At 36.5% G+C, this 12,100-nt stretch overlaps 1 protein-coding gene across 1 annotated transcript; it reads right to left on the bottom strand.

Moving 5' to 3' along the window:
* Positions 1-549: 549 nt before the first annotated feature.
* Positions 550-12,095, bottom strand: naa35 (N-alpha-acetyltransferase 35, NatC auxiliary subunit). Its single transcript, XM_030142658.1, has 23 exons — positions 11,863-12,095; positions 8,875-9,003; positions 8,725-8,758; positions 8,474-8,588; positions 8,230-8,304; positions 7,972-8,139; positions 7,804-7,870; positions 7,606-7,649; positions 7,447-7,497; positions 7,033-7,116; positions 6,763-6,877; positions 5,922-6,100; positions 5,693-5,752; positions 5,486-5,592; positions 5,281-5,347; positions 4,893-4,991; positions 4,113-4,291; positions 3,885-4,021; positions 3,669-3,736; positions 3,439-3,579; positions 2,086-2,208; positions 1,908-1,988; positions 550-1,700 (listed from the first exon to the last, which is right to left on the bottom strand). The coding sequence occupies exons 2-23, from the start codon at positions 8,993-8,995 to the stop codon at positions 1,641-1,643; spliced, it is 2,175 nt and encodes a 724-aa protein (XP_029998518.1). The 5' UTR covers positions 8,996-9,003; positions 11,863-12,095; the 3' UTR covers positions 550-1,640.
* Positions 12,096-12,100: the final 5 nt, after the last annotated feature.

The raw sequence follows: 12,100 nt of genomic DNA, 5'->3' as shown, positions 1-12,100 counted from the left end.
TGGAGGATTCTGTTGAGTTCTGTAAATTGGCTTGAGAGTCTGGTTTCGACCACCTCTCTGTATGTTAAGTGTCATGAGATAGCTTTTGTTATGATTTGGCGCTATATAAATAAAATTTGATAAAACAGCATTAAAATAAAAAGCGTCAGAAAAAAAACAACCTGAAGTATTCTGTATTTAGTGTGACCTTTTCTACTTAATGTCTTAAAGTCTTCTATGCAGACATTGTGAGATTTACTAAATGAACCTTTTAGTGTTTTACACCTGGTTTCATTAAACACATTTAATGTTTCTTGTTTGAGTTACTTTTAAATAGATGTCTTTTATTGATCTCAAACTGGGGAATTACAGTGCAACAGCAGCAGGACACAGTAAAAAATACAAAACAAGTGCAAACAACACTATACATATTAAATTAGAAGTATAGAAATGGACCTGGATTAAAAAAAAAAAAAGTGAAGTTCAGTATAATGGTGCAAAATGATGATAGGAACAGAGATCACACTAAATACTGTTTCCTGTAGGATCCGTGTATATAATTTTTTTTACTTTTTAATGCTGTGAACAATATCTTCCTTATTTTTTGTATTTGAATAATGGGACTGAGAAATAGATATTATGCTCATTACAACCACGCAAAAACAACATAGCAAAGGATGATTTAAGACTTCAGCTCGGTACTGTACATACCACCTGAAATGAGTTTTGAACTTCAACAACTGAAGATTTCATATAAAACTGAATTCCAAAAATGTTTGACTCCTGAATCCTTTTAAATGAGGTTTTTAGGCTTATCAGTGATTTTTTTGACATAGAAAATCCTTATCATCCAGTTTAAAATATCAAATGGCATCAAATTTAAAGAATTAAGTTTCAACATATTTGCGTTGGCAATTCTCACATAACTGATTAAAAGTCATGAGGAGAGCTGATGTCAGTTATTAAAGTGTCCTCTTCTTTTACATAAACATTTGATGTTGCAGCTTGATTAATAGTGTTTAAAAAGTACAAAATTTTAGCAAAAGTTTTCCATATTCCCACATAAGCCCCCTTTGTAAATGTGTTTCAATGAGTTTTTGACAGTGGGGTCTATGTGTTATTAATGTGTATAATGGTAATAGTGCTGACAAAAAAAGCTGAATATATACTGAAAAACCTGATAAACACGTACATGTTGAGGGTTGAGGGTTCACATGTTTTACTGATATGCATCTGTCATTACATCAGTCATTTTCAAACCGTCACACAATATTGTTCTGTGGGCAGATTATAAAAATTCCTACTGGCTAATTCTCTGTACCAAAGCACCACGACTTGTCTTTGTGACTGACAAAACAGATACTGTTGCGCGCACACACACACACACACACACACACACACACACACACACACACACGGTAGATACATCTGGGATATTTTACATCCGGTTGTGATTTCTGTTGAATGGTTTCACAAATCCCACCTTTTATTCATGTGAGGAAAACAGCACGTGTATCAAACACTCCTTTACTCGACAGTAGAGATAGATGTATCACACACACATACATACACACAGGCGCACACTGTTGTTGAGACGTGGACTGGATCAGGGCCACCGCACACTTGTTCAGGTGAAGGTATGGTTTTTACAGCTGATACAATCAGATAATCTTGACCACAGGGAAGTATTTGTGAGCTGAGAAGTCAAACTCCGGGAGCACCTAGGGATGAGAATATTACAATTTTACTGTAATGTCTGAGGATGAAGTTTGAAAAAACACCACTGTGCTCACATCAGCAACTTAAAAAATACTATTCACCACCTATTTAAGAATCTTAAATCAGTCTCTGTGTTTACAGCCACCTAGTAGTTGTAAATTTTTCGTTTTAACCACATAAATAATGTAACAAAATGTTTTCAGTGTTACCTTAGTCTCCTTTTTGTGTCCACCAGCCAAGAGCTTCATGACTACAATATTGGGTTTTGCCACCTTTAGTATACGGTTCACCTGTTATCAATTAGAATAAGCACGTGGAAGTAGTAAGAACAAGCTTAAATACAGTAAGAGCTAAAAGTTTATTTTACAGTAATTAAAAATTCCTGACCTCGGGGTCTGGGCTGGGTACATTTTCTAGGATAAGCTTAGCCTGCTGGAAGTGTTTACTGGCTGCCATGTAGAGGTCAGCAGAGCCTGGTGGAGGATTGTACTTCTTCAGATCAGACATTTCCTGGAAGAGGACAGAGGGAAAAGTAAACATTAAAAAAGAAAAGTGCAGGGCTTCAAGACAATTGGACATAGGGGACAAAGCAGACCTAACGGTGGTTATATAAGAAAACAGAGCACTGACCACAGGGTATATAATACAGGTATCATATGTACTTTGTTTTTTGCATCTGACACAATATAATAATGATAATAAAAATTAAAATTAAAACAAATTGCACAAAAATAGTTATTAATTATTATTATGACATTCGCACAGTCTGTTTGCTTAAGTTGATCTGTCTTTTGTCTGTTCTTAAATAAGAAATTAGGTCTCTAATATAATAATGATAATAATAATAAATTTTATTGGTAACGCACTTTACATTTGACACCAAATCTAGAAGTGCACAATACAAAGCAACAATATACAATAAAAAAACAACAGATAAAACCAACATTTCAGGTTGGTGCTGCCTGTGCTCCAGATGTGGCTGCATTCACTGCTCAGCCTTGTGAAACAACGGGCAGCCTATGCCATTGTCAAAGTAGGGCGATTGTCTCAGGGTTAGGGTTGATATTTAATCATCTATCACCAGCATAAAAGGGTAACAAGAATGAAAGAGAAAACTTCCACCATAAGGACAAAAATACTGGGACACATTATAGGACTGTCCATTCATTTTGATTTGGAATATTATCACATAAAAAATCTTTACTGGCGATAATTATCAGGATAAATGCGAAGTCAGCAATTCTTTTAAGTTTAAAGACTGATAAAGTTTGTAGAGAGAAGAAACCAGGTGGTGACTTGTGGTTTAAAATCATTATTTATTTTCAGAAATCTAGAAGGCAAATATTTTTAACAATTATGATAAAAAAAAAATCAACATTGAGTAAAATTAGGTAAAAACTCATTTTACCTAAAGCTTTTTGTATTGATACTTTTTTTTTTGCTAAGTTTAATTTTAGGCATTTTGCCATTATTTGGCTGATTAAGTAGAAGATAGGAAATGAAGGGGAAGAGTAGAGGAAGGACCTGCATCTAATGGTCTCTAATAGGAAACTCTCAACTGGGTGAGCCACCAGGACGCCCCACAATGTAAACAAACTTAACCCCAAAACATTTATCATTATTATCTTTATAGCGCAACAAGGAATGAACCACCTGAATTCCATGTGTCCCAATACTTTTGGCCCCTTACAGTATACATGTAACTGTGACTACAAATGACACTTGAAACAAACAAAGTACCTTAAATTGGATGTAGTGCACTGGTGGGGGTGTGACCACACTGTTGAAGGGGGCGAAGCGATGCTCATAGCGAACCTGCTCACTGTCGAGCTCAAACTGAGGCTTGCGCACTTTCCCGTCCATATCCAGAGCTACCATGGTCTGACAAAAAATAAGAGGTAATAACAGGATGGGTTACAGCTCACTGTGTTGAACAGAAATGGAGAAGGGTCATATTTATGAAGTGATACCTTGTACATGCCGGCACACATGTTCTGGTATGCTTGACTCATTGTTATCTCTTTACTCAGAGGACGAACTGCAAAAGAAAACCAAACATCACATCAGTATATACTCTTTAGTCAACCAACTCCAGTGACGTAACACTTCATGACAGATTAAAAGCATGTTTGAGGAAACTTTGGTTTATTTGCCAAAGTTTATAGTAAGGACGCAGGAGAGTATACCTTTCTTCTTCTTCTTAGTCTTTTTGCTGCTGCGTCCTTTCAGCTGTTCTTCCAGAATCCGCTCCTCTGCCATCTGAGAGGAGTCGGCTCTACTCAAAGTAGACATCAGCCATGCATAAAGAAACTCGGACAAGTACCTACAATCAAATCAAAATGCAAATATAACCATATATAACCGACATGAATGCATTTCAGTTTTATCACCTCCCCACCATCGTCATCTCTTACCAGTAGATGTAGTAGTATTCGTGCATGCTGTAAAGCTCCAGTTCAAAGCCACTTAGCAGGTATTGGATCATGATCCTCAGGTTATGATAGAGGATCCATGTACCCAGACAGGCTAAATGCTGCCGCTGAGGCTCCAGTTTCATCAGCAGACTATGCAGTGCAGCATCAACCTTCTCTGCCTGCCAAAAGGGAAACAGTTTGGAGCAGTTGGGTTAGGAAATCAGTCAAAAATCTAAATATGGATCAACAGTTTTGTTTTTGACAATAAAATAATTAACCATTCAGTTTTACCTCACAAACCATGAATCTGCTTGTTTCAGTAACTGCAATATTAAGATCCATCTTCACTTTCCTAACATTTTACTGCTGAACTCAAGTGAAGTGGTCATGTTAATCAATCTGGATAGGGACTATGCAAAACCAGTAAAGTTATGGTGATATATGTGACTATAAATTGTCACATATATCATCATCACTTGGCTTCTAGTGCTTCTACTCACACTGGTGTATGAAAGCGTATGAATGTTTGGTGGTGGTTGGAGGAGCCGTTGGTGCGGATTGGCAGACATGCTTCCATCAGTCTGCCCCAGAGCAGCTGTGGCTACATATGTAGGTTACCACCACCAGAGTGTGAATGAATGAATAATGGATCCATCATACGTGCTTTGAGTATGCGTTAATAGAAAAGTGCTATATAAATCTAATCCATTATTATTATTATTATTATTATTATTATATAGTGCCTAATCTAATGTGGATATAAATACAAAAACAGTTCACCTCATCCTGTAGAGTTGCAAACTCTTCAAGAATATGACCCAGTTTGTCTCTTTGCCGAGCTCGGTTGTGTCCATGGATCTGGATCAAACTACAGAATGGCTGTAATTAAAATGAAGACACAAATCATTTTACAAATATGAGCAATAATAATTACCAACAACAACAACAACCAAAGTTTCATTAAAGTGTCATATCTAACACACACAACATTACATCTTCCAATAGCGGATAATCTATGTTCCCCCAAGGTTGTGGAGAAGCACTGTAAGTCACTTGGCAGGGAACAGAATTTCTCTTCCCTGCCAAGTGACTGGGCTTGTCGCTGCCAAAGCAACAAGCTACATTCTGAATGTACAAAATATACAGACGACAAGAAAAAGTAACACACCCTGGAACAGTGAGTAACAAAGGAGTCGATGTAGTCTTTGGCCTGGTGGTTGTTGAACAGACAACATCTGGAAAGGAGCAGGTACACACAAAATAAGTTCAACACAGCTTTGGTCAATACCCAATAAACTCACTCATGTGAATCAAATCGACCTTCACTTTGTTAAGACTGACTGAAGAGAATCATTTGATCATTTGCAGCTTACTTGTAAGAGAGAACAGGTGGGCTCACAAAGTATCTGAGAGCATCTTTGATCATGTCCTGCATCAGGTGGGTGCCAAACACTTTCTTATTGTCTATCAGGAAAGTTGTCTGGATTGTTAAGAAAAAAAAAGTTTTGTTCAATTAAAATGTTATTTTTTCATTCCACCAGTATCAGAGACATTAATCTCACTACAAACTTCAAACTCACCTGGAGTAAAGATCTGGAGAGTACACATGGAGACTGTTCACTGAATTCGCAAAAAAAGTCCTGCAGAGCCAAAAGATATTCACATTCAATACAATATAACATTCTCTACATGGATGGATCGATGAAGCGTTTATAATACCTTAATGCAATTCATTTCTAACAAAGGAAAATCAATAAAACACAAGATGATTCTTCTTGATGTAAATTCTAATGAGAAATTTATTTTTACCAGTATGCCATGCAGGTTGGTGGTGTTGATCACATCACACACAGTCTTGATACGTTCTATAAGTTTGCTAAAGTAGGCCACCATGTCTTCTCTTTTAATGATTTTGGCGTAGCGTGGAAAGGTAGGTGGCAGCAGTCTCTGGTTGACAAGAGGCTCAAAGCCCATCATGATAGGGTGGTCTGTAGAAGACACAGGAAATACACAGCAACAGTCAGCCACTAGCATGAAATGTATGTGATTATGAGTATTCTGTTGCGATTTGTAATCATTATGTGTCTGATTTGGAGGTTAATGAAGTACATTTACAGTGGACAGTGTTGTAACTGCCTTGGATGCTAAGGTGAATGAAGAGTAAAAAAAGAACAAAAATAAGGCTGCTAAATCTAGCAACTCACAATATAAGCCTGTGCAAGTATGTAAAGTAGCTGCAAAGGCTGCAGTTTACAGGCCTATATTTAGGAGGATTCAATATCTAATAGAAGAAATGAAAAAAACAAAAAAAAACAAATGCAACCTCTTTAATCTGGTGATGTTTTTGATTTAGTGACACTGAGCAGAAAGAGGTACTGTGTAAAATAGTTGACATGTAAGCCACAACAGCTAGAATTTGAAAATACACACACTGCTCTCTTCTTGGTCCAAATCAGAAGATTAAATATAGCTGAACCCAATGTATTTTATACTGTTTTGGAAGAGAGAAGCCACTTTTCCAAGCTTCAGTGCTGAGATACCTCGTAGAACAGTAGAACTGTCACATCTGATGGATTGTGATAAACAACTGGTAGTTACAGCAGTCAATAATGTGTTTAACCTGTCTGAAAACGCCTGTGATCTGTCCTACCTCCTTTAGTGGTATCATTCTGTGACTGGATACCATGCTGAATACTGGAATGTATTGCTGATAAAAGGTCAGCTGCCTGAGCAACAAGCTTCTGGGCTTCACCCACCGAGCTGGTCTGATACAAATGCAAACAAACAAAAACATGTAAGACTGTATATCTCTTAAGCACATAAATACAGTTGTAACAACAGTAATACAGTGATTTTAAAAGCCACTTGATAAGTGTGACCTTTACCATCTTCTGTTTGTGTATGTTTGTTTGTATATTACCTCTTTCTTGGTAAAGGCGATCAGCACAGTCAGTAAAAGGCGTGTGAATTTGATTCTATTGAAAAGTGCCAAACACTGCTGATGCTGGAAAGAAAAAGGCATATAAGGATATTGAACACACATGTGGTTACAAAGCTCTTACACACTTATTATCGGGCTGGTCTTTGAAGTTCTATAACTGTAGGAACTACAAAGGCTGAATGTTATTTTTATTTTGACCACCCAGAATAATTCCATTTAGGGTCTGACTTTTTAACATTCTTTATTATTATAGTAACTATCATCAAACAGCTGGGAATTCCAGAGCAGAATCTCTAAAGGTTGTATCAGTCACACAGTCTGAGAGATGATGGATAAATGTTGACAAAATGTGGATATAATATTATGTTCTACCTCATAAACATATTCATTTACCTCCAGCTCAACCTCTGGGTCTCGCTGCTCACCCTGTCGACTACGTGTGCTCTGAAAAAGTAAAAGAGAAATTAATAAAAAAAAAAAAAAAAAAACAATTGTTAAAAAGCCAGCAGTGTTAAGAGAAAACTCTGATTGGTACCAGTTGAGAGCAGTTACCTTTACTTTCCTTTGTAACTCATCTTCCACATCTTTCAGCATGCCTAGTACAACAAACATACAAATAAACAAGTGAGAGAGGACATCAGCTATCTTCTATTCTAAACACACTGTGTGAATTGAGTTACTTTGGGCTTTTCAAAACTTACAAGAACCTACAGACATAGAAAATGATCATAGTACTGGTTTTTTCAGTACCTGTTACTCGCAGGTCTGTAACATTATTGGCCATCTTGAAGCCATAGGTCATCGCCTGGAAATCCTCCTACAAAAAATTTGAGACAGATTTGATTATAGACACATCCATACATCATAGAGTAATTAACACCACATTGCAAATTGAACTCTTTTTGAAGATATACCTACCTCTTCAAAAACAGCTGCTTTGTTGACTTTCTCTCTTGCAATGTCACACACTTTCAAGATGCCCAAAGCAAAGGCTTTAAGAGCAGGTTCCTCAATCAGATCAGGGTTGTGAACATATAAACAGGTAAACACAGTCTGTGCCAGGGAGTGGCCTTCCAGCCATGTGATCTGTACATACACAACACATATGAGTAAAACAGCACTGGAAGTAACACTGATTTAAATGAAATAGGGGGCTCTCTTGCTCAAGAAACGCACCAAACAGCAGAAGCATGTGTCTATGATACCAATGAGCTCTGGAAGACTAAGGTCTTTCACTTTTATGGCCCCTTCCTGGAACAAACATGAGAGAATATTAAACTTGGGTGATTGATTTTGCTGTTGAGACTGGAACAAATAAAAATGGACAAAGAATGTTATTTTCATTATTTTAAATTGAAAAATGAGCCATTATGCCATGGTTTGTCATTCATTGTGTAGCAACTGAACTGAAATGCCGTACCTTGATTGCTTGTTCAAAATTGAGCACCTTTCTATTAACCTGGTTGCCAATCATTCCTGCATCCATCTTTGGATCCATCATTTCTATGGCTGACATTGCCTCAAAGAGGCCAAATCTGCAATCAGAGTATCAAGAATTTGAGAGCTGATAATAAATAATATACAGTACTGAATTTATTTGCCACTGGACAAATTTGAACAACAGAAATATTTTACAGTGTCAATCTTCAAAAAGCATTTTGCCATACTTACAGTTTGTCATGAAGCAACTCCCCAAGGTTCAATTCTGCATAAATACAAAGGAAAAGCAGAAGGTACTGTTTGGGTGTTCAGCACAAAGAAAAGGAGAAACAAATAAATCTCTTTAATAACACAAGTATATACACCTATTACAGCCTGTACCTTTACATGCTCCCTTGAACTCATGTGTAATGTCAACCCAGTTGGCATTGTTCTTCATCTTTTCAGGGATGCCCAGCCCCCAGCCAGCATCATCATCCTCAACTGCAGACTTCATCACCATGGTGATAACTACAGAAAAACACAAACGGAACTGGAGGAATTAATACATGGGTCCCAGCAAGTGAAAGTGAACATCAACATGAAAAAGTACATTTGCACACATCATTATCATGTGGACTCATTGTGTAGCTAAAGATTTCTATTTAATGGAACTGTTGTCCTTTTTAAAATACCACTTACACAGTACAGGAGAAGTTCTGAACCTTCTGCTAAGCTGCATTAAATTAACAAACAGACATGCAAAAGACTGTCTATTACTTTGAGACATTTAAATTCTGAATGATGAAGTTTGTGAATTTATACACTGGTCAAATTTAAAACACTGTCTGTGAACTGTTACTGAGAAATTACTCTTTATTTGTAATTTACTTGTATCAGTATGGACCATCACAAGCTGTAAATAACACTGTGTTAGTATTAAATACATTAAATAAAACATTGTGATTAAATCTAGCTTGTTGTTTTAAAAAATAAGTCAACATTTGGGGTGATGCATACAACGGTAGTCGTCCACATGTTACTATGGCAACCTGTCCACACATTACCTCATTCTCATGTCAACAAAACAGAGATTTTTTAATATTTTACTCCAAAATTTATTTTCAGCATAGTTGAACATAATATCTAAAAGGTTTTGTCCAAGTTGATATCAATTTCTGTCAATAACCGGATGTTTTGAATGTTTGCATAAAGCTTAAAAAATTAATGTCTGTTCCAAGTCCATGTATTACTGAGCAGTAATTTGACATTTTTCACCTAAAAATCTTTATCTCCCCACATTTTGTTGTACATAATGTTAAAGTACTTAAAAATACTTACTCATATGATACATGCATATTAGTTAGCTACTCTGCTTACATGACATAGACTGTTGCACACGGAATGTGTCCATGTGCTACCGCTTGATCAGACCCAAACACTTAAAAGGTGTTACTCATTACATGTTTTTTTTTTTTTTAATGAGGAACTGTTCCATGTCATAAACTCTTAGGAATGTTTTGATGTATAGCACCAGTAAATACAGAAGTGCATTGTTAATGATGGGGCTATTTGTAAAGTATCACAATATGTCAGAAAGTGATCTCCAACAGCACAATGCTGCCATTAATTTTTTTAAAATTAAACCCGTGTTTTACAAATCAAAGTGTGCACACACAGAAACAGGATGTAATAGTAAGTACAATGTATATAGGACAATATCTGTGTGCATGTAATGTGAGTGACAATCCACAACATAGCATTAAAGCCAAATACATACAAAGCTAACATTCTAACACAATACGATAACCTCAACTGTGACCTAATGACATAGCAGTTATTAAAATATTAAATATTGAGTTCAGCCACATATCTTCTGGTAATATATGAATTGTGGACTGAGAAGTTACAGTCACACAATCATTTACAGAATCCTTCATCTTCTGCACTGGACATTCCAAAGGACAGTTGGAAAACAGTCACCGGGCTGATCAAGTTTTACACATCCCTTGTGCTTGACATAGTCAGGCTGCAAGTATAAGCTATCTCTAAATGTACACTGGGCAGTCATGGATATTGTAACAGACTACTGTACTTAACTGCCTGTGTGTCCTAAGATAAGTCAGCAACTTTGCTTCACTGCATGAAATGCTATTACCAATTTTCTTTTGCAATATGGCATCAATGAAAAATATTACACCAGTCTTCGATATTGCTTTTTTTCATATTTCACATGTACTGTATAAAATTCAAGAACAAAGGTGGTATTTTCTTTTTCCAAAGGTTGGTATAGCCTACATTTTTTCTAAAACATATACTTGACCTCTGTATCACAGAGGAAGGCATCTTATTATGCCAGCAACAGTGGAGGATTATAATCATGCTCTATGACCTGACATGAAGGGCTTAAGTTATCAGCCTAAAATGGTATGAAGTAGATGCTTGAGTGCACAGGAAATGCTCAGCTTAGTAAACCAAAAGCAGGTCAGCACTGGAACAGCTGAGTGCAAATTTGGAACAACCAGTCCGATTTATCCACAACTGTACATAATTCCAATAAGCATCTACCTTTTCAAGATTTAGTTTAGAGTGTAGTAATTTAAACATGAACTAAGGATGACAGGCACAGTGCAAACATAGGCTTGCAGTACAGACCTATTTCATTCCAGACATTTTGACTCTATGACAAAGATGAACATATGTAATATAATTCACAGTGGTTCCATGGATGTGTTGTCAGTTAAATGATTTTGGTGTGTACATTATGGCTCCGCGGGGCATTTAAACGTAGCATAACACACATCTTCTGTGTGTCCTGACAAAAGTAAAAATATTGTTAAACAGGTCTATCAGCAGATTACAGTGTCATCTAAGAGCTGTGTAAACGGACTGAAATTATCTTTCTTTCTAAATAACAATGCATATCCAATTGTTGGTTAAGGCACTGTCGCATTTCCCTAAGTGTGATTCAACTTTTTGATACAGTAGGCAGTGGTTTTAACGTTAAATATCAAGCCTACGAACAGCAGTCTACAGTTTATCTTAATGTGCACTATCATCAGCAGCAAAGGGTTAATGGTAAACAATCCCAATAGATTATGTTACAGTTGAAGTAAAACATCAGGACAATATGTAAACACACTAATACATGATTAGGGTATTCGCTTTAAATTTTTATTTTTTTTTCCCAGACGTCATGTTAGCTAGCTATCACTTACGTTAAATTAGCTTGTAATATCGTGTGCTAACAAGCTAATACTACTCATAGTACACACTGCCAGTGGACAAACCCTGAAAATCCTAAGTTTAAGTGGACGTCATTTTGTAAGTTATCCAACAGATGTATGATGTTACTATAAAGTCATATTTTCGTTTTAAATGAACACATACCTTACTACTTTGTATTGACCATGTAGCTAATGATCTCCTCGACGTCTGTGGAGTGTGAGACGCATAAATTTAACGTCATAAGAGACTGCCACTCTGGGACGTGTAGTCCTGATATGCTTTAGTCGCTATGTAAACGGTATAGACGCTCAAAAGGTATCGGGTGTATAGGGACAACTAACAAATATTGGATTTCGGTGTAGGTTAGAGTCACACAAGCGTTGCAAACAAATCCTCGTTG

Source organism: Sphaeramia orbicularis, chromosome 9 (genome assembly GCF_902148855.1).
Source record: "Sphaeramia orbicularis chromosome 9, fSphaOr1.1, whole genome shotgun sequence".
NCBI lineage: Eukaryota > Metazoa > Chordata > Actinopteri > Kurtiformes > Apogonidae > Sphaeramia > Sphaeramia orbicularis.
This window is presented reverse-complemented; position numbering and strand designations above follow the sequence as displayed.